Source organism: Nicotiana tabacum, chromosome 22 (assembly GCF_000715075.1).
Source record: "Nicotiana tabacum cultivar K326 chromosome 22, ASM71507v2, whole genome shotgun sequence".
In the NCBI taxonomy this organism is placed as follows: domain Eukaryota; kingdom Viridiplantae; phylum Streptophyta; class Magnoliopsida; order Solanales; family Solanaceae; genus Nicotiana; species Nicotiana tabacum.
Window position 1 is genome coordinate 27,269,816 of NC_134101.1, and position 26,900 is coordinate 27,296,715.

At 37.4% G+C, this 26,900-nt stretch overlaps 2 protein-coding genes across 4 annotated transcripts; one reads left to right on the forward strand and one right to left on the reverse strand.

The window, feature by feature from the left end:
- Nucleotides 1-1,610: 1,610 nt before the first annotated feature.
- On the forward strand, nt 1,611-10,324 carry LOC107830808 (septin and tuftelin-interacting protein 1 homolog 1-like). Of its 2 annotated transcripts, XR_012705273.1 has the most exons (5): nt 1,613-4,705; nt 8,608-8,721; nt 9,483-9,556; nt 10,101-10,149; nt 10,237-10,324. XR_012705273.1 is itself a non-coding variant. In XM_075244584.1 (2 exons), the coding sequence occupies exon 2, from the start codon at nt 1,951-1,953 to the stop codon at nt 4,531-4,533; it is 2,583 nt and encodes an 860-aa protein (XP_075100685.1). In that variant the 5' UTR covers nt 1,611-1,783; nt 1,942-1,950; the 3' UTR covers nt 4,534-4,902. The 2 variants fall into 2 exon arrangements, 1 of the variants encoding a protein (XP_075100685.1); XM_075244584.1 differs by lacking the exons at nt 8,608-8,721; nt 9,483-9,556; nt 10,101-10,149; nt 10,237-10,324 and having other exon boundaries at nt 1,611-1,783; nt 1,942-4,902.
- A 3,073-nt stretch (nt 10,325-13,397) lies between these two features.
- LOC107830809 (transcription initiation factor TFIID subunit 5) lies at nt 13,398-26,359 on the reverse strand. 2 transcript variants are annotated; one of them, XM_075244586.1, is made up of 20 exons: nt 26,084-26,359; nt 25,094-25,175; nt 23,531-23,609; nt 23,356-23,453; nt 23,215-23,271; nt 22,277-22,364; nt 21,637-21,743; nt 19,960-20,067; nt 19,623-19,771; nt 18,762-18,872; nt 18,604-18,673; nt 18,465-18,504; nt 16,600-16,764; nt 16,384-16,460; nt 15,790-15,906; nt 14,551-14,816; nt 14,336-14,431; nt 14,179-14,254; nt 13,988-14,100; nt 13,398-13,698 (listed from the first exon to the last, which is right to left on the reverse strand). In XM_075244586.1, exons 1-19 carry the CDS (start codon nt 26,239-26,241, stop codon nt 14,047-14,049), a joined length of 1,998 nt encoding a protein of 665 aa, XP_075100687.1. In that variant the 5' UTR covers nt 26,242-26,359; the 3' UTR covers nt 13,398-13,698; nt 13,988-14,046. The 2 variants fall into 2 exon arrangements, with proteins under 2 accessions (XP_075100687.1, XP_075100686.1); XM_075244585.1 differs by having other exon boundaries at nt 19,623-19,774.
- Between the last annotated feature and the right edge of the window lie 541 nt (nt 26,360-26,900).

Below are 26,900 nucleotides of genomic sequence, written 5' to 3' on the forward strand. Positions count from 1 at the left end.
TTCTAAATTAAATAGTATAATTAGGTTAAATAATAAAATTTCCATGTATGTGTTTTTTGGAAAATTTACCTAGTTATACTATAATAGAAACTTATTTACCACTTTTCTTTAGGTTTCTTAAAAATTATATTCTCTATCTATATTTACTATTTATATACAAAACCTTAATAAAGAGAGCATCCTTAAAACTAGGATAACTAATACATCCCTTCCCTCTCCTCTCCCCCACGTCAGCCCCCTCCCTCTCACTCTCATGTATATGAGTTATACAAAGACCCTAAATAATGCTTTCATCCCATTTTCAAAAAAAATTTGAAATATTTCTCTCTTTCATTCAAATTAATCCAAATCCCATCCTCTTCACATAAATTCATCGACATTATCTCTAAAATTGCAGTAGCAAAGAGTTCTACATTGACAACCATTAAAAAAATTCGAAGTTTTGAATTCAACATTTGGGTTTTACGAATTTGTGATTTGTTCTCATCCTCTTCACACAAATTCATCGACATTATCTCTAAAATTGCAGTAGCAAAGAGTTCTCCACTGACAACTATTAAAAAACTTTGAATCTTTGAATTCAACATTTGGATTTTACGAATTTGTGATTTGTTTGGATTAGGTACTCTTGCAAACGATTGAGAATATAACTTGGAGTTTATATCTCAATTTTGAGGGAGATTGGTTAAGTTTAGAGTTATTTTTAGGTAAAATTTCATATTGAAACTCGAAGAAGAAAAGTTTCTGAATTGTATCATGATTGTATGATAATTGTATCATAATTATTTCTAGTTGTATCACAATTGTATCAAAGTTGTATTTGACTTGTATCTGATATATCAGTATCTAAATTAATACCTAATACAATACTAATACAATTATATTACAATATTGTATCAGAATTTAAGTTTAGAGTTGTGATTGAAACTTGAAAAAGATGAAGATCAGTAAAAAGATGAAGATCAGAATTGTATCACGATTGTATCATAATTGTTGCAGAAATTATATTATAAATGTATGATAATTGTATATGGTGATGAGCAATTGTAAGTTTGTGACCAATTTCACATTTGGATTGTGTATGAGTCATTATCCTATTAGTAATAATTTTGCTAGAGTTTAACAATTTTTGAATTGTTAAAGAAACTTTTAGCAACTGTTTTTTTTTTTGTCATCTCATGATATTCTATGCCGTGTGTATAGATTTCTAAGTATAACTTGTTAGATTAAGTATCACTTTCCTAACATTATATGGATAATAGGAACATAGAATATGTAGTATGGCATTATATCCAGTATTTGAAGGTTCCAACCAAAATCATTTAACAACTGAAGTAAAATTACTAGCTTCTTGTTGAAGACATGCAACTATCGAAGAGAGAGAAGAGGAGATTTGCGCATTAAAAAAATTAGGACACATGAAATGAGGAGAAGTGTGAAAAGAGGAAATGATATAATTGAATTCTTTAATTGAAGTTATTAATGAGAGGACTAGAGTAAGAGTTTTTTTTAAGAGAAATGTATAAAATTTATAAGAAAAATATATATACTTTTTGAAAACTGCAAAACAGAAAATAAATTAATAAGTTCATGTGAAAAACTCCCGTGTTTTTTCCCAGTACAACACGACCCATTCGACAACTTACCAATAAGAGTCAGTCCAGTAGTCCACAACCCATCTTCAGCTTCTACTTGCAGCATGAACAAGAAGATTGACCAAATAAAAAGCTTCAAAGGAGGCAAAAGGACTAATATAAATTAGTACATAGCAGTGAAATTGAAGGTAATTCGTTTGCCAGGGAAATCAATTCTCAAAATTTCCCCAAAATTTTGGTCAACTTAGTTTTTTCCTCATTCAGGGCTTCCATAAAGGAATTTCCAGTATAGAGATCATTGTTTTGTAGGTGGTCTGACACTGTATGATAATCATATTTTCTGCAGTTCCACCACATGGATGATCATCAGGAAATGGAAAGGTTTGGGATGGAGAACGATTTTGAAGATGGTCAGTGGATCGGTGGCGAGTTCTACTACCGGAAGCGCAAAGAAAAGAAGCATGTTCAAACCAAAGATGATGTCCTCTATGGTGTTTTTGCTTCCGACGATAGTGACTCTGACTACGAGGGATCCTCCAAGAAGCGGAAAAAAGGCCTTTCCACGAAGGCTGACCTCACCAAACCTGTCAACTTTGTTTCAACTGGAACTGTCATGCCCGACCAAGAAATAGATCGCAATTTCAAAGAGGAGAAGAACCAGAAAATGTCCGAAGAGAGCAAAGGTTTGGGATCTGGAGCATCTGTTGGCCTTGGATTTGGTACTAGTTCCTCGAAGAATATTGCTGCTGATGAATACACCAAAACACAGGCCCAGGTTGAAATTGAAGAGGAAAACTTTCTGCCCACTGCTTTTGGGAGGAAGATTAAAGAAGGTGCCCTAAGACGTGAGAAGGAAAGGGAAAAGGAGAAGTCTATGTTGGCCAAGAAATCTTCTGAATCAGGGAGAAGGGAACCTGGTGGTGATGTTGGTGGCTTTGAGAAGCATACCAAGGGGATTGGGATGAAGTTGCTTGAGAAGATGGGTTATAAGGGAGGTGGGTTGGGAAAAAATGAGCAAGGAATTTTGGCTCCGGTCGAGGCAAAGCTTAGGCCCAAGAATATGGGAATGGGCTTCAACGACTATAAGGAGACTAGTGCACCAACTCTTCAAGAATCAGAGGGAAAGCCTGTTGCTCGTCCTGCTCAACCTGTGGAAGGCCACTCAAAAGAGAAGCTTTGGTCAAAGCAAGCTAAAAAACTGAAGAAGGTTTACATTACAGCTGAAGAGTTGTTAGCCAAAAAGCAGGAGCAGGGCCTGGAAGTTGTTCAGAAGGTCTTTGATATGAGGGGTCCACAGGTTCGAGTCTTGGCGAATCTGGAGAACTTGAACGCGGAAGATAAAGCAAGGGAAAATGATGTTCCAATGCCTGAACTTCAGCATAATATTAGGTTGATTGTGGATTTGGCGGAACTTGACATACAGAAAATTGACAGTGATTTAAGAAATGAGAGAGAAACAGTTGTTGCTTTGCAGAAGGAGAATGAGAAGTTTCAAGCTGAGGCAGCTCGCCAGAAAAGGCAGCTTGATAATATGGAAGAGATTGTCAGTGTATTGGACCGGATTGGGCAAGAGAGCACATCCGGTACTCTGACCTTAGACTCCCTTGCAGCAGCATTTGCAGACTTGCAGCAGCAGTATTCTGAGGAATACAAACTCTGCAACTTGTCAAGCATAGCATGCTCATATGCTCAGCCTTTATTTATACGTGTTTTTCAAGGATGGGATCCACTTCAAACTCCAACACATGGAATGGAGGTGGTTTCCAGGTGGAAGTATCTTTTGCAAGGCGATGACATTTTTACTATCTCTGATGCTGCATCTCCTTATACTCAAATATTCATGGAAGTTGTTTTCCCTGCCATTAGAATATCTGGCACCAATACCTGGCAGGCAAGGGACCCTGAACCAATGCTTCGTTTTTTGGAGTCCTGGGAGAAGCTGTTGCCTCCTGCAGTCCTTCAGACAATATTGGAAAACATTGTCTTGCCCAAGTTATCAGCTGCTGTGGACTCCTGGGATCCACGTCGAGAAACAATTCCAATCCATTCCTGGGTTCATCCATGGCTGCCCTTATTGGGTCAAAGGTTGGAAAGCTGCTATCACACTATACGTAACAGATTGGAAAGTGTACTGCATGCTTGGCACCCAAGTGATATGTCTGCATACTACATATTGTCTCCTTGGAAGACCGTGTTTGATGCAATTAACTGGGAAAAACTGATGGTCAGATTTATTGTTCCAAAGTTGTTAAATGTAATGCATGAATTCCAAATAAATCCAGCAAATCAGAACCTTGATCAGTTCTATTGGGTCCGTACTTGGGCTACTGCTATTCCCATCCATCACATGCTTCCAATACTGGATATATTCTTCAACAAGTGGGAAGTAGTTTTGTATCACTGGTTATGCTCAAAAAACCCGAACTTTGAAGAAGTGACAAAATGGTATTTGGGTTGGAAGGTACTCATTCCACCTGAACTTCTGGCAAATGAACACGTTCGCTATCGACTTAATGTCGGTCTAGACATGATGAACCAGGCTGTTGAAGGTTCAGAGGTGGTTGAACCTGGTCTGAGGGAGAACATAAGTTATCTTAGGGTTCTTGAACAAAGGCAGTTTGAGACTCAGAAAAAAGCAGCAGCGCAATCTCAATCCCGTCCTTCTGTGGGCTCGAACAGTGGAATCCAAATGGACGGTACAGGTGGCGGGGATGAGATGAACTTGAAAAGAGTTATTGAAGTTTATGCACAACAGAATGATTTGTTGTTCCAGCTTAAGCCCGGGCGAATGCAAGATGGTCATCAGATATATGGTTTTGGTAAAATCAGCATTATTATAGATTCTCTCAATCAGAAGGTATTTGCACAAGTAGAGGACAGGTGGTCTTTGGTGTCACTTGAGCAGCTGTTGGACCTGCAAAAGTTAAAGAGCCGATAAGCATCTTAAGTTCTTGAATTTCTCAGTACGAAAGCAACTCCAAGTAATGTGTAGGCTTCACGTACCTTTCTGCACTGGGATCTTTCATTGTGCTGCAGCAAGTCATGAGAAGATGAAGTGCTTCTTTTCTCCCTAGTGGCATTTTACTGCTTCTTTAGTGAGATTTTAAGTTGTAAGTTTCCTTCGTCCTACATTGGCATTTGGCAAAATCACTAGAAATGAGAGAGACGTGAGTGTCAGTCTTTCTGGCTCAGATAGCAGCCCTTCAAATTTTTTACATAGATTTCATATTGTATTTATTCGTGAATTTCTTTATATAGAAGCACTACATGTTCAATATCTATTTAATTATATAAATGTTAATCCTAACTTAGATTTTCCTATCAACACTTAGTGTTCAGCCATATTATAATTGTTTCATAGATTTATTTTGATCGGCCACTAATCTGTTTTATTCTGTGGAGGCTAAAGGCGGGTTGATTTAGAAATAATGATGATTGAATGCAAAGGAGTTACCTAACTCCTTTTAAGTCTTATCTGATGCAAACCAGAGAAGAAGGGTGCTTATTATCTGTGAATAGTTGATGCATGCGGGCTTGTACTGGTAAAAAAGAAAACAAAAAGAGAGAAACTAAGGAATGCATCAGAGGCTGTCGAGAAAATTCCATTCTTCAATTAGGACAGCTGCTCCTTAGACTTAGAGAAAGATTAATGAATTGAATTGAAAAATGAACCCCTTGCTCTAAGAGTTGACCTCTATATGTCCATTACTTTATAGTGAAAGATCAAAGACAAGCTATTAAGGTGTAAAGATAGAAGATTTGCGAAAGATTAGAGTTTAAACCTCCGTATCCTCACCCCCCCCCCCCCAAAAAAAAAAAAAAAAAAAAAACCCCAAACCATGTTGTCTTCTTCTTTCTCCTCTTTCTTGTTAGGAGCTCTTACTCGAGCTAATGTCAAAAGAGAAGAAATAGACTTCCTGCTCAGTATGATATGAATATTAAGGTGCTGCAGCAGAGCCATTGCAATTCAATTCAATCTCTGCTGGCTGCTTCAGTATCTGACGGTCTAGTCTCTGCTATTAACTTGGGTGTGTGATGGAGTTATTAGGGTTCGATAGAGTTAGAGCTTTGCACAATTCACTTTCCTCTGTGTAATTTGTTTTTTGGGTCGAAGCTACCAAGTGTTGGTGGGGGAGGTTTGGGCTGACCCCAACCTGTTCATTTCATTCAGCAGAAGTGCAAGGAGGTAGGATGTACAATCATTCTTCTCTTAACTTTTTCTTACTGTTCTAGATTTTGAATTTGTTCCCAAATTTTTTTTAAGTTAAATTTATGTATAGTATCTAAAAGCTCCTGTGGTGCAAGGTTGCTGTTTTGGTCCCTCAATTATTAGTCCTACTACAGATAAATGTTTCAAGATTCAATGTTTTTAATTATTATATCATGAGATTACTCATTTTATGCCTTGGAGAACTTTTAGTACCTTTTGTTTTATGATAATATCTTTTGCATTTGCAGAAATTTGGTAATGGAGGGGACCAATAGCTGACGGTATTATTAATAAAAGGATCTAAATGTTTCTAGTGTCAAGTATGCCAGAAATCAAAACTAGAATTTGCCATAATAAAAGCACAATTATCCCTTCTATGAATTTCTTTTGCTTTAGACAGAAATGTAAGAAGGAAAAAGAAGGAAAGAAGCTTGTCTGAACAATTAGTTTTTTGTCCAGGTAGGATCAGATCTTAATGTATTTCTTTGATCCTAAAGTGGACTTTCTGGCATATTATATCGTGGCCATACGAGTAATGATACAGGTTTAAAAGTTTTCTTTAGACACGTGACACAATCTTTTGATTCCCCATCAGTTGTCGTTCTTCTGCCCATTTTTCCTGATTATTGGTCAGATATTGTTTTAATTAGAAAGTAGAATGTGCAAGCACAAATCGGGTTCTCATATTCTAGGCCTTCTTAATGTTTTTAAGGTGTAAACTGATATTTCTGCATCCCCACGTGAGGCAGAAGCTAGTAGCTGATAGAGAGTAGCTGTTGGAGGTCTATAGTGAGGTTATGGGTTCGCGACGATCAGCAAAACTTCTCCATGCCTCAGGAGCTGTGTTTAAGTTAATTTATGTCTATTCTAATTTTGTAAATTTATTTGTCTGTTTTAATTCTAGTAAACTGTTAGCTTATTTTTAGTCTAAGTGTCTATCAGAAGCTCATGTGGTCTAAGTGTGTCTTTAATTCCTTATCCAAGATCAAAGAAGGAACTCCTCATTAAGCAAGAACCGTAACTAAGAACGGAGCAGTTCAATTTTTGGGTACAGGAAAAACTCTCCTAGAACAATCTATTTTCATCGAATTTTTCCAATTGATCAGAACAGCTAGTCTGAAGTCTAATAAATTTCAATGAGTATACTCAGTCATTTTGCCAAGTGAGTAATTATTTCCAGCTTATTATAATTGGCCTTCAGGTGATCATTCAACTATGTCGTTCTACTTGTAAGTCCTGCACTTTATCCAGCCTCTTGAGCAAATTATGAATGGCACTATGTTTTACTTGATTGTGTTGTCTTGATCCATTGTGAAAGGTGGGTTTCTATGAAAACTGAATGGTATTTCCACTGGTGCACCACTTTTCCTTCTCCCCTTCTTCTATTTTTTTCTGCTCCACTTCTGCAACTTAATCCTTTCTATATTTGCGGTAATTGTTTTGCTACTTCTTTTTTCTTTTCTTTTTCCCCTCTACACTGCTCAGTGTTTTCTTTGCTTGACCAGCTACTGGGCTTGCACATTTCTCCCTGCTGTATTTTGTAGCTATTCTTGAGCCATAAGTTAGCTTCAAGATAGTGAAGGAATTATGCCAGCAAATGTAACAATTAAAGTTAATAAAGTGCTTATTTAGTACAGTAGTGTTTGACAGTCCAATGCTGATACTTAACTTGCTGTCACAATGATCCCAAATTTCTGCTCTGTCCTTAACTAGCTGAAATTGAAACCAGATATGCAGGAAGGAAGGATTCACAGATCCTCTCTGTCCTTAACTAGCTGGAACTGTAACGAGATACAAACTCCGGTTTAGGTCTCAGTGCTACAGGTCTGGGGACAGAAGTAGAGATTCAGCTCAGTAAAATCTGTTGTTCGAGAAGACAACAACAATAACAACAACAACAAAACCAGTGAATTCCTTCTATTGTTGTTCGAGAAGGAACTCTAGAAATTAGTTTCATGAAGAGATTCACTTATTGCAATATTTATTTACTACATGAGTGATAAAGCATACGAAAACTTGTGGTGGTTTGTCTTACTTTTGCAAGAATCTAGATCTTTCCGTATGAAACATCACTAATCTATTGGATTCATGGCAATTGAGGGTTCTGATGTTGAAGTTGTAGAAGTGAAGGTTGACTTTGCTATACTTAGCCGCTTTGTCTTAGGAATAATAGTTCTGAATAGGATTAAATGTTTCTCTTATAGGCGATCTCTCATCATTTGTTCTCCTTATTGTGTAGGCGATCTTTTAGCACATCAGTCAAATGACATGGAAGGGTCCATTTTGTTCTTTTAGGAGTTAAATAGATAGCAATCTGTCAGTATATCGGTACAGCTTTATTCTCTCCAGAACTACAACTCGCCTTTTTTTTTTAAATCCTCACTGGGTGATGTAACTTCCATATTTCATCAACCTCAGGCCTAAATGATCTTCTTCTGTTTCTTCAACATTTTTCTGATTTTGTTTTCTGTTTATATATGTTGAGAACTGTGTACAGCAGCTATTTTTGAGCTGTTTGTTTTTGTCATGCTTCAATTGTTTTTGGGGCATGTCATTCATGCTTTTGTTTACCCATGCAGTTGTGTTAATATCCAATTGTTTTGGGTCATGTCATTCATGCTTTTGTTTACTCATGCAGTTGTGCTATATGGTATCCTATATGTATCTTCCAAGTCCATTAGCATGAGAGCTGGGGTTTACAAATATGGATTTTGTCCTGTGTTTGTGCAGTTATTACAACCGAGCCTGTTAGACTTGCCATGACCCTCCATGCCTGTCTCATGTTATCATTTTGTTGTGCAGGAAATAGTACCTTCGCCAGAGTCTCCTGATAACTCTGCTAAACATGAAAGTAATGAAGAGGAAACACCCAGGACAAGTGCAAAGAGAAAGCAGCATTCTTCAGGCAAGGACAAGGTAAGCATTTTAAATCGTTGTTCATGTTGTTTAATCCTTTCGTATTCTGTGTGTTTCTATCATACTAATGCTCTGTGCTATTCTTGTTCTATTTTGCAAATGTAAATTGTGTCTTTATGCTGCAATTCTTCCAACTGATTCTTGTTATAAAAGTCGATAGTGGTTAGCAAGTAGTATAGACTTACCATTTGTTGCCACCTGTTAAGTGCTTGTATACACACACACACACACACACACACACACACATATTTTGCTTGTTCTTTAAAATAGCTGTTTGTTTCATAACCTAACATTTGTGTTAGGAAACAACAAAAGCCAAATGCAAATGTCACCTGTTAAGTGCTTGTATACACACACACACACACACACACATATTTTGCCTGTTCTTTAAAATAGCTGTTTGTTTCATAACCTAACATTTGTGTTAGGAAACAACAAAAGCCAAATGCAAATGTCACCTTAATCTTGATGAATGCGCATTTTTTTTTTGCTCTTATGGGAAGGGGACTACTGCCCTTCTTTCTCCAACCGTCCCTCTTCTGTGTAACTGACATTTGTTGGCACTCATTTCTGATTGCTTATGTTTACTTGAATTCACTTAGGATGACGGTTATCGTTAGTCATGTTTTATCTTGACAAACTGCTTTATTCTAGATTAAATTCATTTAGCTTCTACAGTACTCCTGTGTGATTAACAAGTTGTTTGCCTGGGAGATTAATACCTAACCACACTGCCCCACTGTACTGCTTCTACTTGTCAGGTGAACGAGACTGTGCAACATGGCGAGAGCCTGGTTTGTAAAAAAATCAAAGTTTGGTGGGCATTGGATAAAGTGTAAGTATTTCTTACTTTATTATGCTGCTGCCCGATATGTTTTTCTGTCCAGCATGTTTTTCCCCTCATAACTGACTCTGATAGTTTGGAATTACTATCATATTGAGTTCGCTGAAATTGCTGAGTAATTTTTCCAGTTCTATTTTATCTTGAACCTTTTTATCTGCATTAGTATATGTTACATCTTAGAAATGATATTCCCATTTCAGCGTCAATATGGGTGCTAACCATTGTTATGCCTGCGTCTTGGGAAATGAGGATGCGAGTGTTGGGATACCTCAAGATATTGTATTACTCCCTCTATTTCAATTTATGTGAACCTATTTCCTTTTTAGTCCGTGCCATAAAGAATGACCTCTTTCCTTATTTGGAAACTATTTACTTTTATGCAATGATTTATAGCTACACAAAATATATGTGCCTCATTTTACACCACAAGTTCAAAAGTTCTCTCTTTTCTTAAACTCCGTGCCCAGTCAAATGGGTTCACATAAATTGAAACGGAGGGAGTAGAATTTATGCTGATATTCCTTTGTTGTCACAGATTTTATGAAGGTGTTGTTGAGAAGTTTGATTCTGCCAAAAAGTACAGAGTGAGTGCAGTTTGTTTTTTGCTGCGTAAAACTGAATTGTTTCGTTTGCACTAAGCCTTCTATATTTGAATGATAATTTCTTATTAGGTTGTCTACACTGATGGAGATGTAGAAAACATAAATCTCACAGAGGAACGCTGGAAGTTAGTAGAAGATGATCCAATGTCAGAAGGGGTTAGTTACTGGCTGTATTTTGCATTGTTATGATTTTGTTTCTCTTTGATACATTTGTATGTTCCTCTGTTGACAGGAACAAATAGCAAGTGCTGATGCAGCTTCCGAAAGGTAAGCATAGCCGTTTATCACCTTATTCTTATTTGGTTTTCAAGGCATTTATTCACACCTGAAGCTATAATTACTGACCATGGTAGAGCTAGGAGCATCCTAATTGTCCACCTTTCTGGAACCCTTCTGCATTTTCTATCTAAGATTGTCCTTCAACTGTCTCTTTACGCTATAACTACTTACAAATACATCTTAATTGAAGAAAACAATAAGAGATTCTCATTGCTGTTTTATTATTTCATATTTCTGTGAACCTTTGTTGCTAAAAGGGTTAGAGATCTTTGGCCAAGTCTATCACTTCAACTTTTGCTGATTCATGATGTGTTTCTTAATGAAGTTGTTTCATATGGAATACAAAGCTAGCTTACAATCCAATTTTGTTGTATTCTATGTGATGAGAAGCGATAATAGTTTGTCTACAGGAGGGATGGCTACCTTTTCTTTCGAAACCTTTTAGTTGCTTGGTTGACCAACTTTGAAATCTGTTAAAGGTTGTTGATTTCAAGTCTTATTGAGCACATGGTTAGCTAGTATAAATTGTTTTATTTTAACTTGTGTCTATATGGTTTGGCTTTGTTGGCCTGGTTTATGCAAGTTCTTGATTTCCTTCTTCTATTTGCAGCTATTCTGCTTTTTTGGTAACTGAAAAAAGTGGTAGGTATATGATAGGGGTGGTTGTGATTTTTTTCCATGGAAGTTGTTCTTTTTACTGTAGGATGAGCAAAGTGAGACCGTACTCATTTTGATGTCTGTACTCATTGCGTTATTGTATTTGTTAATGATTATGTTTTGGGAAATGTCATATTCATTCTTTTGTCTGCTTCCTTCCCTGGTTCTCTGGCCTATATTGATCTTGCTACACGGATGGGGCAATATGAGAAGCAGAATGTATAACCTATGCTTAAAAAGAAATTGAAACCTAAATAATTAAATGAAAATTAGCTTTTTTTCTTCTCAACCACTATATATTACAAAAATATTTTTTTAATGTTTCCACCTGGTGTCCTTTACCCGTGTTGGGACCCGACTAATCTGGATTCGTGCCGGGAAGTCCCACTTTGGGGCGTAAAGCTCTCCCTACCAAAGGAAACTCCGTACTTGGGGCTCGAACCTGTGACCTCATGGCTAAGGATGGGGAAGTATTTACCTCATGGCTAAGGATAGGGATGTATTTACCACTCCACCACAAACTTTTGGTGTTAATCCTCTATAAAAATGATCTTTTCTTCATAATCTAGCAGTACGACAATTCTTTGTGTTTCTTTGACTCTGCTTTCGCTATGCCAGGCAGAAGAAGAAAAAACCTAGAAATGCTGAATCATCAGCGAAGCATGAAAGAGTGGAGGCTTCACCTAAAAGGTTGTATACTCTCCTTAACCGTGTGCTTGTGTGATGTATTAACATGTTGTTGGGAAGCCTAACGGTTTCAGTGGTGGGTCTCTTTCTGCACCAAGTCAAAAGACACGGCAACAAAATCTGGACAGAAATCCAAGGATGATGGTAAGCTTAAGCACAACTTAAAAGATGGCACCTCAAAATCTGGCGGGAGAACTGACGGTACAACCAGCAGTAAATCTAGGGCCCAATCTAAAAAAAGCAGTGGCAAATCTGTTGATGATACTGAAAAGCCATCTGCTCGGTCTAAAGATGTTAGCAGTAGTACTCCCAAATCCAAGTCCAAGCAAGATACCCCGTCAACGACTGCCAACAAGTCCAAGCAAGAAACAGTTACAGCTGCCGTCAAGTCCAAAAATAAAACACCTCAAAGTGGCGGCAAGCCCAGTGCCAATGGCATGGAGAAGCTAAAATCTAGTTCGTCAAAGGTTAAAGGAAGCGGGAATTTGGCAAAAACCCCTGATAGCAGCTCTAAGGGAAAATTCTCTAGTGCGTCTAAGGAACGAGAAAGTGAGCCAAAGAGAGGAAAGAGCTGATTAGTTGATGCACATCTGTAATAGTGGAGTTGCTTTGTTAGTGCCTATGCTACATTCTTGGACCTGTTACAGCTCACTGAAGAGGCTATAGAGCCCAAGTATGCCTTGTATGCTATTTGCTGTCTGGCACAATCTGGAGTCACAGCTTGCAAATGTGTCTTATAACACGTCTGTACTATTTGCCAGAAGGTATATCTTTCCCAGTCTAAAGAGTTGATATATTGGTTTAAGTCTACTCACACTTCCTTGCTGCACGTATGTCTTGCACGCTCAAAGCTACAAAATATTTAGTTCTATCAATGTTGGAGGAATTCACTGGGAGTTGTAATATTTGCAGAAGTGTGATTGCATGAGTAGCATCTGGAAATTATCCCCTTTTACCAAGTGCTATACAGGGTTGGTCAAAGTACGAAAGTGAAGGATCTGTTGCTAATAAGACTTTTCAATTTCTATGACAAGAGGTGTTGGAGATACAATATTCTCCGAGTTCCTCTACTTTGTTTCCTCTCAAGTTCTTCTGAATTGGTACTGCTACCTTTTATGTCTAACGTATATTTGCAGCTAAGTTAATCAAAAAAGAAACTCCTCTAAGATTGTGTACTATGTAGTTCCATATCTTGGAGTCGCCAAATTTTTGAGCTCCATATACTACTAGAAGAAACATGCGATAAGATGTTGTCCAGAATCACCACTAATAATTCCTGTTAATCAACTCCTTTATATCTATTTTCTATCAAATGTTAATACCTTTTCACATGACTAAGTCGCCGAGGAAAATGGGTAAAAGCCTATAAGGGGCTGTCTATGTATTTGGTCTTTTATGAATGTTTTGGTCTAATCTCCCTTCATTTTCTGTTTTATTTTTGGTTTTCCTAAAAATACAAAACCAGCTTCTTATGGTGGCTATGTTTGTAATCGCTTGTTATAATTAAAAAACTACTATCTTTGCAAATTAAATTCAATATTCCTTGACCCGTGTAGAGAGAAATGTGCTCTTAAACCGAAAAAGATCAAGTCTCTGAAACCTGGCAGTTGTAGTTGCTTCATTCAAATAGTAGAAGCAATCAGTAAAACTCATTAAAACCCCTGAATACAGAAAATTTCGAAGAAGTGTTCACAAGCTATAATGCGCGAAACACTTTCTAGTTCAGCAAAAAATTAAATATAATCCACAAAAGTAGAAACTAGGAAAGGGTCTGTAAACTACCATGGTGAACACACACTAGACTACAAATGCTTGAGCAGTCACACCACAAAGAGAGCTCTAGCAGATTGAAACTATGATTATCGGCAATTGCAAGACTTGACTAGCCATGATTCCAAGATTCCATATCTGAAATTACAATAGAAAAGGACCATTAGCATTTTAAGAACAATATACTAGATTAGAGTTTACTTATGTTTATCCACCACAACAAATAAAAGATGTCTTGCATTTACATATCTAATGTTTATCCACCATAGAAACAGAAAATTTTTTAACTCCCCACCGCATGCTTAAAATACACCAAGCGACGCAAGATTGCAAGTGAGATACAGGTATCACCAATATGAGTTGCTCCTCTAACAGAAGTTTATTAGAACTGAGGTGTGAGAAGGATGGCTTGCCATTGATGACATACCAAATTTTGCAAGGCCGCCATGATGTGATCTCACATCAAGAAACTCTAAAGCAAGGGATTCATGCACCCTTCGAGAAAGCTCCAGCAGCAAATAGAAGATTTCTTCGAGAAAACTGCTCACAGAGTATAACATGCAACTTTTAGAGGATCCCATAATAAAACCATAGAGAGAGAATCATAATAACTCTTACGCGCAGAGCATAGACTGGAGTAGCTTTTGTAGGCAGGGTCTTCAATGATCGAAGTCTATTGTTAATTCCAGGTTTGCTGTTTGAGAGAGAGCACTTGGTATTAGCAATCTAAAAGAAAGTAAATGCCAGAGTATATGTTTGCTTAAGTCAAACTTACTTCTCTTCTTTCAGTGGCGCTTTTGTGCTTGTGGTTACATCCCATAATTTCACAGTGCAATCAGCAGAGCCAGATGCAAGAAGTGAACCTTCACCACTGAAATAGGACAAATAAGCTTGAAATATCAACCATCTTTCATGAACTTCATACTTGAGTGCACCTCTGAAAGTACACGGAGAAAAGGTTTAGTTCTATAACTGAAAGTCCTTCCCTACCTAAAAGCAAGTGACCATACACAGGAGGAGTGTCCAACCAAAGGAGTAATACAACGTCCACTTGAGAGATCCCACATCATGACTGTTCCATCTTCATCACCTGATGCCATATATCGACCATCAGGAGACATTGCCAATGATAGGATCATACTCCTATGACCAATGAAAATCCTGACACAGTCGCCACTTTGGACATCCCACAAGCGTACAGTTTTGTCACTTGATCCAGTTGCAATGTAATTGCAGTTTGCATGCCATTGCACACACTACATGGTGAATTCAACATGTTCTTAGATTTATGTTCATTGAAAGGAAATTACCAATTGAAAATGCTTCCAAGCAACATCGCAGAGCAACTGAACAGTTCTATCCTAACGGTATTTTACTATACCTTCTTAGACCATTTTAATGATCAATTGTAAATTCATTATGCTAATGAAATATAGTTTTTAATCCAATAAAATATAGTTTTAAATCCAAATTCAGAATATTCTGTTATGGTTATAGTAAGAGCATTTTATTAGTGCCCAATCTCTCCAAATAAAATATTCAACCTTCATTCCTTTTCTAGTATAATAGTGGTGGTCTCCACCAACGGAGAAGGAAAAAGAGTTGTAAACACTTACCCAAATGTTATCCAAGTTAAAAAAAAAAAAGGTTGCTCTTGTTTATAAAGATTCCAGTTAGCAAGCTACTTGATACCAAGGTAAAAGTTACTCTCCCCGTTCCATTTGCAGAGATTCTAAAAATAAAGATCGACGGATTATCATATTGGAGTTAGAGATACATTAGAAATAACAGTTCACATGATGAAGTGTCAATTATTGTTGAAAATATACCAAATCAACGCGAAAAGAAATATTATACTACCTCTGTCCCATTAGAAAACATCATAAAAAAAGTATTAAAATAAGAATAGTTAAACAAACTTGGATTCTTGTAATTTGTAAAAGTTGTATAAAGCAATATTAGCATTGGTATGATGTCGAACATTTTGGGGCATCCCAAAACGGAAAGATATCATATAAATTGGGACGTGAGGGAGTACTAGCTTGGATATTTGAACATGTAAAGCTTGCCATTTTATAGAAGTAGCCAAGTAATTATGGGGGACAAATATGAAAGTGGGTCAAGTAACTTAAGATGTATAATACCAGCCACATGGAGTGATATCGATGCCTACATAGATCAGATTAGAAAATAGTCGTCCAGTGAATGGGGCACAAAATAGGTACTCACATCCACATCTGATAAGTGTCCGGCCATTATTCTCAGAGGCTGTATTCTGTCCATAGACCAGATTCTTGCAGTGCGGTCATGTGAACAACTGGCAAAATAATGACCAACTGGACTAAACTGCACACAAAATGTGAAGTGAAAACCATAACATTTATTTGCCCATCTTGACTCTTGAGGACTCTTATCTATACTCACCATGAGCAAGCACCAACTGCTCAAGAGAGGAGACAACTAAAATATGTCAACAATAGAAATATGGTAATCTAGCTAGCTCAAGCTGCAATAAGCGGTAGCTATAACACTATGAAACTTCTTTTTGACATTAGAACATGGGTTCCCTGTCATTTATCTCCAAGGGAAAACTTATAATTTTTTGACATTAGAAAATGGCTTCAATAATGCATAAAAAATCCATTAAACTTGGGCTGTATTTCATTTGACGACCAATAAAACAAAGTCGAATAAGACATGCCCAGAAGAATATAGTCTTTTAGGTGAGTTACTCAAAGTGATTGCAAATATATTACTACCACATTTACAGTCAAAAAAGGAATCATCATACCAAACTTAACAAATGACAAACTAGCCACCAACCTGAACATCCCATACTGGGTAATTGTGGCCTTTGTAGCAAACAAGATTAGCATTTAACCTTGTGCTCCATAAGCGAACTGCATAGAAATATTTAGCAAAAGGGTCATACGAGCTCATGGTTAGAGTGTGCACACCAAAACTGCAGTAACTATCAGAATCTAAATGAATAAAAAATGACATAGAGCAAATAGCAAGAAGAGTCGTATGATATCATACTTGTTGAATCTGATGAAGAAGATAGAAGAAAATCCCCGTACGGACTAAAGGACGCAGAATAAACAGGCCCAGAATGGCCCTGAAATAATGTATAACATCTTCTTCCACCACTTGAGCCAAGCACATGCTCACTAGAAGGTGAATCAGTTTCCCCCTGCAAAAAAGCTGGTTCTAGTACTGTTCATCAACTATTCCTTTTTCATTTGGGGGGGGGGGGGGGTGTATTTTTTTTTTGGGGGGGGGGGACATTAACAATGATTTCTTTTGTAAGATATTAAATGCGTACAAGTTTACACTCTGCTAAGAGACAAGGTTACTTATTCTAATTTAGGACATCATAGAGTTGAGAATAACACACACTTCCAAGTTTCGATTATAGCTAGCATAACTAGAGCTCCACAAAAGAATCCCTTCCTGGCATCTAAATACTACTTTTACGTAATCAACTATGCATGAGTACATTTTCAGCTCAAAAAGAAATCTTAATCATCACCAAGTAATGGCGTTAGCATGGTCAAGACTTGAGTGTCACAAGTTAATACATGCGCTTGCACGTGTAAAATGAGTTCCACCCTACATTACCATGACTATACATGATAATGCTCATGGCAAAGCAGGTAAGAGCTGCAAACAGGTATGCATGCTTGTCTAAGGAAGAAGTAAGACTGTCTTTGGTTATAGAACCAGCAAGACAGAGTGGGACATCTATTAGACCAGAAGGTTGTTCAATTAATATTTTGGGGTTGAGCATGTGATATCTAACATTAATCCCGTTCCAGAAGGTTGCTAGACATTACGCATGGAAGCAGGGGACAAAGTGGAGAACAATGGTCAATGGGTAGTTTGTGACCAAGTCTTTTTAATTGTTCTTGAAAAAGTTGGGCCGCAAAGGCACCTAGAACAATACTACCTTGGCCCGAAAGTAGTTGTCTTATTTTGCTACTAGAGAGTCGAACAAATCGATCCTTGATTGAGACTTTTATATATTTTCATAGCTTTGAAATGAAAGAAGAGCAACTTGTAATCTTTCAAATGGTTTTGATGGCAAGAACAACGACGACTACTCCCTCAATCAAAAACAGTAGCCTTTCATATAGTCTCGGAATATGTAGATTCTAGTTTTGATGGATGAATTATTCAAAGTTAGCAGCCTTTAAAGGGGCCTAGATTCGCCCTCAGAAAACAATTAGCATGGAGATAGTATTTTCTTTTCTTTTTGCTTTTCTGCTAACCGAGAAATCCTTGAGGGCTAGCTGAAGCCCGGTTCGAAACTCGGTAGATAATGGGTCCATCCCTCTCCCCCTCTCGACTTAAATACCAGGCTTTTGTCTGCTATGGTTCGAACTCGTGACGTGCGTCTAACTGACACATGACGCGCAACACTCTTACCACTTAGACCAAAGCCCTATGGGCTGGAGAGCGTAATTTCTTATCTAGTGGAGATCAGTTTAAGAATTAATCTCAACTGCTGATATGACATAAAGAATAGTGTATCAGCTGATTTCACAGGATTTTGTAGGGAACTATGAGATATCTGTCTATATCCCTTCTGCAAGGTGAATAAGAGCTATCAAATCCAGTAGCTTAGAGGTAGTTAAGCTTTACTGTCCCCTATCCCTCCCACCAACAGTCTTTGTGATGTAACTAACTTCACAACCCTACTGCAGTTTTACAGTGAAATAATATTTTATCTACTTATCAAAGGAAACTAAAAAAAAGGACAAGAAAAATTGCTGTCTGGTTTGCCAGTTGTACTCTGACTTGCCGAGGTATTACAAGGCACCCATACCACCTCATTGACTAATATACATCTTGAAACATGAAAATAGCAATAGCATTGGGAAGGACTATCATGTTGGACTTACATGGACCAGTTTGTTGCCCAAGCTTTGCCATGTCCCAAACCTGTAAAATGTGGGACTTAGATTAGAAGGTGTTCAAGGATCAACAGATACATTAGTTTGTGATAACAAAATATCGACGCTATTCAGAAGCTACAAACACCTTCAAAGACGAGTCTGAGAATCCACCAGCCACCAGTGATCCGTCATGTGATATTGATGCACAGTTTAGTCTACAAAGATTTACAGGTAAACTCAACTAAGAACAGGATAACTGGAAAGAAATTCCACACCTACAAGATTCAAGATCCTGAAACTTACCCATTATGTGTATTAACAAATGTATAGAAGCTAACAGAGGGCAATGCTGCATTACTCAACTGCACACGGTTCCTCAAGTCTTCCAGAATAGAATGTTCTACCTCTGCAGGACTGTGACAAATATTTTCTCAGTTATAAGAATGATCCAAGATCCTAGAAATAGGAAGCAGCATATGTTTTAGATCAATACTGTCGAAGATTTACCAACTTCAAATCAAGGAAAAGTCTCAGAGAAAGCTTTAACTAAAGTAGGATTTTTGGGAAAAGAAAACAAAGAGAAAGAATCAAGAGCAAAAGCCATCTAATATATAATTTCATTTTTTAGAGAATGATAACATACGTAAAATATAATTTCATTTCATGAAAACATGCTCCCCTTCCCAAAGATATGACAAATAATATTGTTGGTACAAGCATACAAGAAAATACTTTATTTATCTGTTCTCTTGCATCCATATTTTTCATGCTTAAAGACCGCAATATATTGGAAGAGAATGTGAGTGAACATACGGAAATATACTATGAGCATGACATGCTGCAGCGGATTGCTGGTCAATCCTATTTTTCTCATCCTATGCAATATTCCTTTTTGATACAACTCCTTAGCAGTATAAATGTTTCCCTAACGGATCAACAACAACAACAACAACTACGCCTCAATTATAACAAGTTGGAGTCAACTATATGAATCCTTACTGGCATGTTTCCCTAACAGATCATAACAGTATTTGAAATAAAATTACACCTCCAAAAGAGTGTCTTTTCCAAGTGTGGGAAGGGGAATGTAGAAGTGAGAAAAATAATAGGGCATTCTCTTTTTTTCTTTTGGTAAGTAAAATAAGAGGACATTGTGAGGAATACATAGCAGGTAAAGCAAGTTCCGGTTTGACACGTGGTGCAGTTGTCACTGTGCTGCCCTCTGTACGAGAAGATTTCCCTGTTGCAACCCCAACTTTGTCCTTCTTTTGCTTTTTAAGAGATGCACCTTGTTTTCCACCTTCAACTGACTTCTTCTGAAAAGAAAGCAGATACAAACAGTAAATGACGAAGGATGTCATCTTTTCAGAAAAAAAAATGTGGAAGGATGTGCACCAAATTAAATTTACGCCAATAATGAAATAGAAGATAAACAATAATTTAAGTGGGAAATACTTATCAATTAATTTAAGTGGGAAATGAACTGACAGGAACTCAATACCTTGTTTTCTTCCACTTCTCCTTCCTTAGGATCTCCATCAAACTTTTCCGAATCTGGAACCATACCTCCTGTCTTTTCTAACCGTTCTTCTAAAGAGTCTTCAAGCAGCTGCCACAAGTTAAATTGTTAACACATCTCCTGGGAATAAAAATTTAAAACACAGAAGACCTACAGTACACAGATTCTTGAAAGAGCGTGAGATATGATTCATGTCAAGGTGTCAGGCTCGAAAAGTTCTGTCTAGGATATGTGGATACCAATAGAATATCAAAGGTAGGTCATGTTATGAATCATCATCACATTAGGCCTGCTACCATACTTTCGCATTACATATTCAGCCTATCACATATTTGAGCCAAAAGTTATGTAAAAAGCCCATCTTATAGGAAGAAAAAGCTACTATTGCCCCCCCCCCCTCCTTCTCACTCTGTAATAAGTAATAACAACAAAAAGAGAATGAGAAAGAGAAGGGGAAAACCCATCTCTCCAGTCTCTTCATCTGCCAAATTAAAGTCAAACTGTCCACGTTATTTGACCAGATCCAACATGAATTCCACCCGCACCAGGTGTCATGTCAACACCAGCCATTTGGCCAAAACGCTTAGTCCAAGTAACATAGCAGCACTAGATACTAACACTTTCTCTTAACAGTTCATTTAAGCCAACACTTTTCAAAAGCATAACCCAAGCAATCCTCAATATCACAAAACACGAAACTAGAATGGCTACAATCAGCATGCCATATTCACCAGGGTCTTTTACACGCCCGCCTGTCACACCTTGGGAATTGGTTTCGCCCGAAGCATCGGAGCAATGATCACCCAGGACTTCTCTCATTAGCCAATATTAGTTGATACGCAAAGGAGTAAGCTTATCACATGTCAACAACTAGTAGCTCATTTTTATATATAAAAAAGGTGTCGGACCAGCTTGTGCGCACCTCGCCTAGTTCCACGGGGTACCTGCTACCTCCCACCGGCACTGGATAACTCTATCTACCAAAGCTTAAATAGATGAGAAAAATCACGTGCTCCACCCTCTACTTTTTCTCTCCTTTTCCCCTTCACTAATGATGTTATTTGGGCCAACTTGCGCACATCACGACTATTCCACCGAGTATCTACTACCCCCCACTAGCACATGTTCATGTAACCCTATACATCAATACTTAGGCAGATGTGATGGAATCACCAAGTATTTTTGTCTCTGTCCAGATTTATACTTTAATCTCTCACGGTTTTTACCAAAAAGAATTTGATAATGGGTCCGGATCCGAATGCAAATGGTCTCTGATTACTTTGATGAACTATAGGGCACCTTTTTTTCCAAACGAATCCTGGAAGAACAACTCAATGCACTCAGCCCTCCACTATCTGCTGGTTTTGCTATTCTCCCACTAATTACCCTCCTCTCTCAACAACTCAATGCACTCCCTCCACTATCTGCTGGTAAGGGAATTTGATTATTTTTTATTTTTTATTTTGGTTTTTTGTATTTCAATCTTCCACATTAGCATGAGAAGATTTTTCAGCTATTGTTTCATGGGCAGCTAACCAACAAACAAGAATATTCATCAAATAGCTTGAGGTATTGACAGATAAAATAGTCTAAGCTGATAGTACTACATCCTCCATCGAAAAGCATAAGCTTGCTTTATTGGTACGATCATTTGCTTACCCCCCAATGAATTTCTTTCTGATTTAAGAGGCTAGCATCAGGGCCACTTCCAACGAGAGTTACAACTTCTGCATCATCAGATATGGAGCCAGGCTGTCCAGGAGAAACTGCCATTTGACAGAAATGAGCTTAATATTGTACTTAATTTAATAAATACATAACTCCAAACTACAGCAGATGATTATATAATGATTGAGGAACAAGGTACAGGATTCTGTCACATGTGTGGTTTTCGAGGGTAAAGATGGTTAATGATCATTGGAGGGACAAAACAAACAATGATTTGAAAGAAAGGAGGGGACTTGGAATTGGTACGTTTCCTTTTCCCTGTCTTTCTTCAGTGGATGCACTAATGGGCATTTGTTGTATCAGGGGAAAGGGATCAGAGAAAAGAGGGGTTATATGTGGAAGGCTTCAGCTTCTCTCGCAACTTTTTTCTCTTCTTCCTTCTCATCCGGTTGGGTTATCTTAACAAAGAAGATGGAAAGATGTTATTGCTCCTCTTTATAAATTTAATGGTGAAATAAATATTTAAACTAAATGAAAATGGTCAATTTAAAACAGCTGAAAATAGAAAGGCTGAATGCAGCTGTGCAGAAAAGGTGGGAACTTTGTTTGTCAGACGAAGTGGGAACTGCACCTTGAAAATTTATGCGCTCATTGATGATTCCAAGCATTGTAATAGACTCTGTCTTGTGCAAGTATTGCAGCAAAAGGTCATAAGAGTACTGTTCAGAGTAGCAAAGCAAATCAAAAAGCTAATCAAGTTAAAATCTACATGTGTGCATGGTGCAAAGGCAGAAATGTTTAAGGTGTTACACTACATACAAGAAGTTAAGAGTTTTCTTTGAATTGGACAAGAAGTTAAAGTTAAATATTAAATGGTGTTAGATCTGTCTCATTCGCCAAGAAACAGTTATCAAGCTGCGTGTAAAACCACCACACTAGACAAACTATTAGGCAGATGACTTCTCCTTTAATGTGCATAATGACAATTATACTTGGTCATGAGAATAGCACATAAAATATCATAGTTCAGTTCCACAAACATACATGACCTTGAGATGAACTAGTCACTCCCCCCCACCCCCACCCCAACCCTCCCATCCTATTTCTCATTAAGTCAAAGTAGTGGCCTTCACTATGTTATCAACTTAATGAATAGGAGTTTTGCTACTGCACCAACCAGGAATATTTTATGTGAAAGGAGAAATGGTGAGAAAATTAAAGGAGAAGGACAATATGGCAAATGTTACAATTTCAAGCTCTTTCTTTTTAAATCAAGTTGTTATGAATTTCATGCTTTAATGTTCCAAAAAAAAAAAAGATACAGATCTTTAAATCAAGTTGTTTCATAGCAGAATAAAGGTGGTCCAAATCAGGAAGCAAAAGAGAACACAATCTAAATTAAAATATCACATAAGTTCGTTTTGTTCCCTCCTTTTTAATACAATATGCATTTGTCACCAATTGCTAACAACCCCAGACACGCTTGGCTTGCACAGTTGAGACATTAGCAGGCACAATAACAGCATATGATAATTTCAGCCTGAAAAAGCAGAGGGATCTAGAGAGTACCTGACACATCTTTATGTTCACTTTGCTAAGCCGTATAGAATGAGCAAATTCCATTTCCTGCATTTTAAGATATTCAGTAAGCATATGACACACTTAAGCATGCAAAAGGACGTCTGTATAGGTGCTAGAATAGTGATGTACCTTTAGATGGGACGGTGAGAGAACACCTTCTAACTTCTGCAGATCACGCAAATGCATCATCTCATGGTCTTCACGGTAACTATCAAAAAAGGCTCGAGCTGGTAATAGAAGAACTGTGTTTTAATTTTTCTCCCAATGATCCAGAAACAACCAAAACGTAACTGATAAAGTATACCTTCTTGAATATGACCTCTAGCGACAAGTTCCATGAAACAATGAATAAACACAGGATATAAAACACGAAGCAACTCATGCTGCAAGATTGAAATATAAATGTTCAGATGAATCCCTCATTAACGAGTGAAAGAGGATAACAATAATCAACAAAAATAAGGTTATCTTAAATGAGCCTACACATTAAAAAACTGAGTCTACATATTGAAAGATAAAGACTGACAATCCCGATATAGGAAACAATGGTCAACCTGTTAGAATTAACAAAGGTTAAATATCAACTCTGCGAATCAGAAAGGTATTGTAACCCGTAACCGCACTGCAGGAAGAGAAAAGACCAAAAGGAAAAAAGGAAACAGAATACTCGCCATTAACATTGCTTCATGTGTATCTCTAATAGCTCCTATGGTTCTTTAGGATATGAAATTCCTTCCATTTGAACAGAAAGGCTTTTATGGAGAGAGATGGATGAATGACAGAAAGAGCTGATAACAAACCCTAAAAGGTAAACAAAAATGGACAATAAATTGAAGGTAGCTTCAATGATTACCGGAAAACACAGAATAGTGAAGCCTAAAGAGATTAATTCAACAGAAAGGATCATCCTTGTACAATCACACAGCCTAACATGTACAAAAACAGCAGAATTGTCATGCTTTTTTTTTCTTATTGATAACCGCGGTGTTCGGATCAGCTTGCGTACACCTTGATTAATTCACTGGGTACCTGCTAGCTCTGGAGCAAAGGTACCGAGTAACTCTATCCACCAATACTTGGACAGATGGGAAGAAAACACCTTGTGTTTTTACCTCCACTGGGACTTGACCTAAGACCTCATGGTTCTCAATCTACTTCATTAACCACCAAGCTGTATCCTTGGGTGCCTTGGAATGCTTATGTTTAACCTAAACTCTAAATTGACTCACTGCTACGCTTATAGCACAGGCAATAAACCAGAGATGAGAATCGGAAATATGTGAACTCAATTCCAAAGACCTCACTGCCAGAAAGGCATAGCACCTGAAGAATTAAGAGGTCAAGATGCTCACTTAATCGCCCCAATACATTAAATTGAGGAATAGAAATACTTAAATAACAGAGGGCCTCTACTTTCCATATGTGTTCATTTTTTATTTATTTTACTTTAATTTTTTTGATAGGTCTTTTCCATATGTGTTTATTGCCTATGCTTTTTACTGCTGACAGGCCTTTTATTTATTTTTATTTTTTATGAAGTAAAGGTGTTTCATAAATAGGCATCAAGCAGATGCAAATGAGTACAAAAGATAGGCAAAAGTTAGCTCCAATACATGAGGACAAAAAAACTATGCTATGACCAGGGAGCTAATAAAGTACAAAAATTCATCAGGACTATTTAACAGGGTAAATTGTTCCAGCAAAAAAAACTAACTAAACATCTAGCTTTAAGAGTGTACATAGGGGTTAAATTGGTGACAGACCTTATATTAGTGCATCACATGTGATTTGATCAAGGAAACATCCATCATTATACTACATCAAATACCTCCTATGTATACTGTTCAGCACAATTCAAGGGACCAACCTTATATAAATCCAGTGAACTATAAGCCCATGATCGAAGCTTGCTATATTCTTCTTGGTACCGTTCAGGACCAGTTTCAAATCTGAAATCATGAAAATTAGATTCAGAATGCTATCAAAGACACGTGTAGGAAAAATTCCAGAAAAGCTTTGCTTTATTACAACAACCAAGACTTTCACTTAGAGTCGGTGAGCGTTAAACCGAAAATCTTCTCGCAAGTCTTATAGTAAAACAACCCTTTCCATGTGTTCGTTTCATTTAGCGAGCACAATCACTAGATTGAAAATCCAAAGTTCCTAAAGGAATCAGGAAAATGGTACAATGTTATCACTAACATATTATGATACATGTCAACAGAAAAATTGTGAAGCAGTATCAAGAAAAGTTCAAAATGAAAGGGATACGTCATTACTTGGAGGATTGGTTCTAGATCATAATGTTGCAGTTTCTTACCAGTAAAAACAACTAGCAGACCCCTTATATATCAACCAACTAAGAAGCTGTTTTGCCTTAATTGAATAAAAGTACTCTTAAGCACTAAGTGCTGGAGTTGATTTCATGAATAAGCAATTATATGTCAGGATAGAAATGTTGAAGCTGAAAATAAGCAGTCATATGTGTTTGGTAAAAAGGTCCTGATAAACAGCATTTAAAATTGTTTATTAAAATGAATTGGGGTTGAGAACCATGAGGTCTCAGTTTCAGAGGCAAAAACACGAGATGATTTCTTCCCATCTGTCCGATCCTTGGCGTGCAGCAGATACCCCATGGTACGCGCAAGCTGGCCCGGACCCTACGGGTATATGAAAAAAGTACAGCTGAATTGCACTATTTGACAAATCTTCTAACCACTATAAGAGACAAACAGCGTATAATTTAGAGTCTACATTGTCCTATTGTTTACCTCAGATTAAAATGATAAAGCATATTGAGTTTACAACTTAATCCAGGCAGTCAAACAGTAACATTTACGGAAAAGAAGAGACTTACTCAGAGAAAGAGAGGATTTTTTTGGTAACGTCAGGGTCAACCTGGGAATTTGTGTTTTTATTAAGTTGCTGTTCTTCTTGAAAAGCAAGCTCAGTTTGCTTGAAACCCTTCTTCTTCAAATACGCTACCACTGCTTTCTCTATTTCTTCTTCGTCCATGGCGAAAAAATATAAGGACTCGTGAAGCAGCAAATTGGGGTTTATAGGCTCACAAGTAAGATGAAGAGGTTTGATTTGGGTTTTCTGGAGGGAGTAATACGTCGTCGTTGTGGGTCTGTGTTCAAGAAAGCTAAGTCGAGACACTAACATTTAAATATGGAAATACTTTAGAACTTTGAGAGAATGACAAAAATGATCCCTTATGATTGGAGGAAGGTTTAAGATAGTATTCAAATATATACTTTTAGAGCATTTTTGTAAGGACCAACCAGTCGTTTTGAGCATATGCACTTCGCTCGGTAGTTTACCGGCGTGAGTAGCTCCGTAAGATGTATTTTGATTTGTGTGAATCGTCGGTTTGGTTTTCAGGTTATTCGAGACTAATTTGGAAGAATGATTCTCAACTAGGGAGCTTTAAATTTTAAAGAGTTGACCAAGTTTGACTTTTTAGCATTTGACCTCGAATTGGAATTTTGATGGTTCCATTAACTTTGTTGGATGATTTTGGACTTAGGAGCGCGTCCAGATTGTGATTCGAAGGCCGTGGTTGAATTTAGCTCAAAATGGCGAAAGTTGAAATTTTGGAAAGTTTGACCGGGAGTAGATTTTTTTATATCGGGGTCGTATTCCGATTCCGGAAGTTGGAACAAGCCTGTAAT

Excerpts from the sequence above, each read along its gene's own strand:
- LOC107830808 (XM_075244584.1), top strand. The coding sequence starts at position 1,951 with ATGGATGATCATCAGGAAATGGAAAGGTTTGGGATGGAGAACGATTTT.
- LOC107830809 (XM_075244585.1), bottom strand. The coding sequence starts at position 26,241 with ATGGACGAAGAAGAAATAGAGAAAGCAGTGGTAGCGTATTTGAAGAAG. Across the intron at positions 16,765-18,464 it reads TGGGCAACAAACTGGTCCAT|CTTTTTTGCAGGGGGAAACT; the intron begins GTAAGTCCAACA and ends TACTAGAACCAG. Across the intron at positions 15,907-16,383 it reads ACCCAGTATGGGATGTTCAG|TTTAGTCCAGTTGGTCATTA; the intron begins GTTGGTGGCTAG and ends TTTTGTGTGCAG.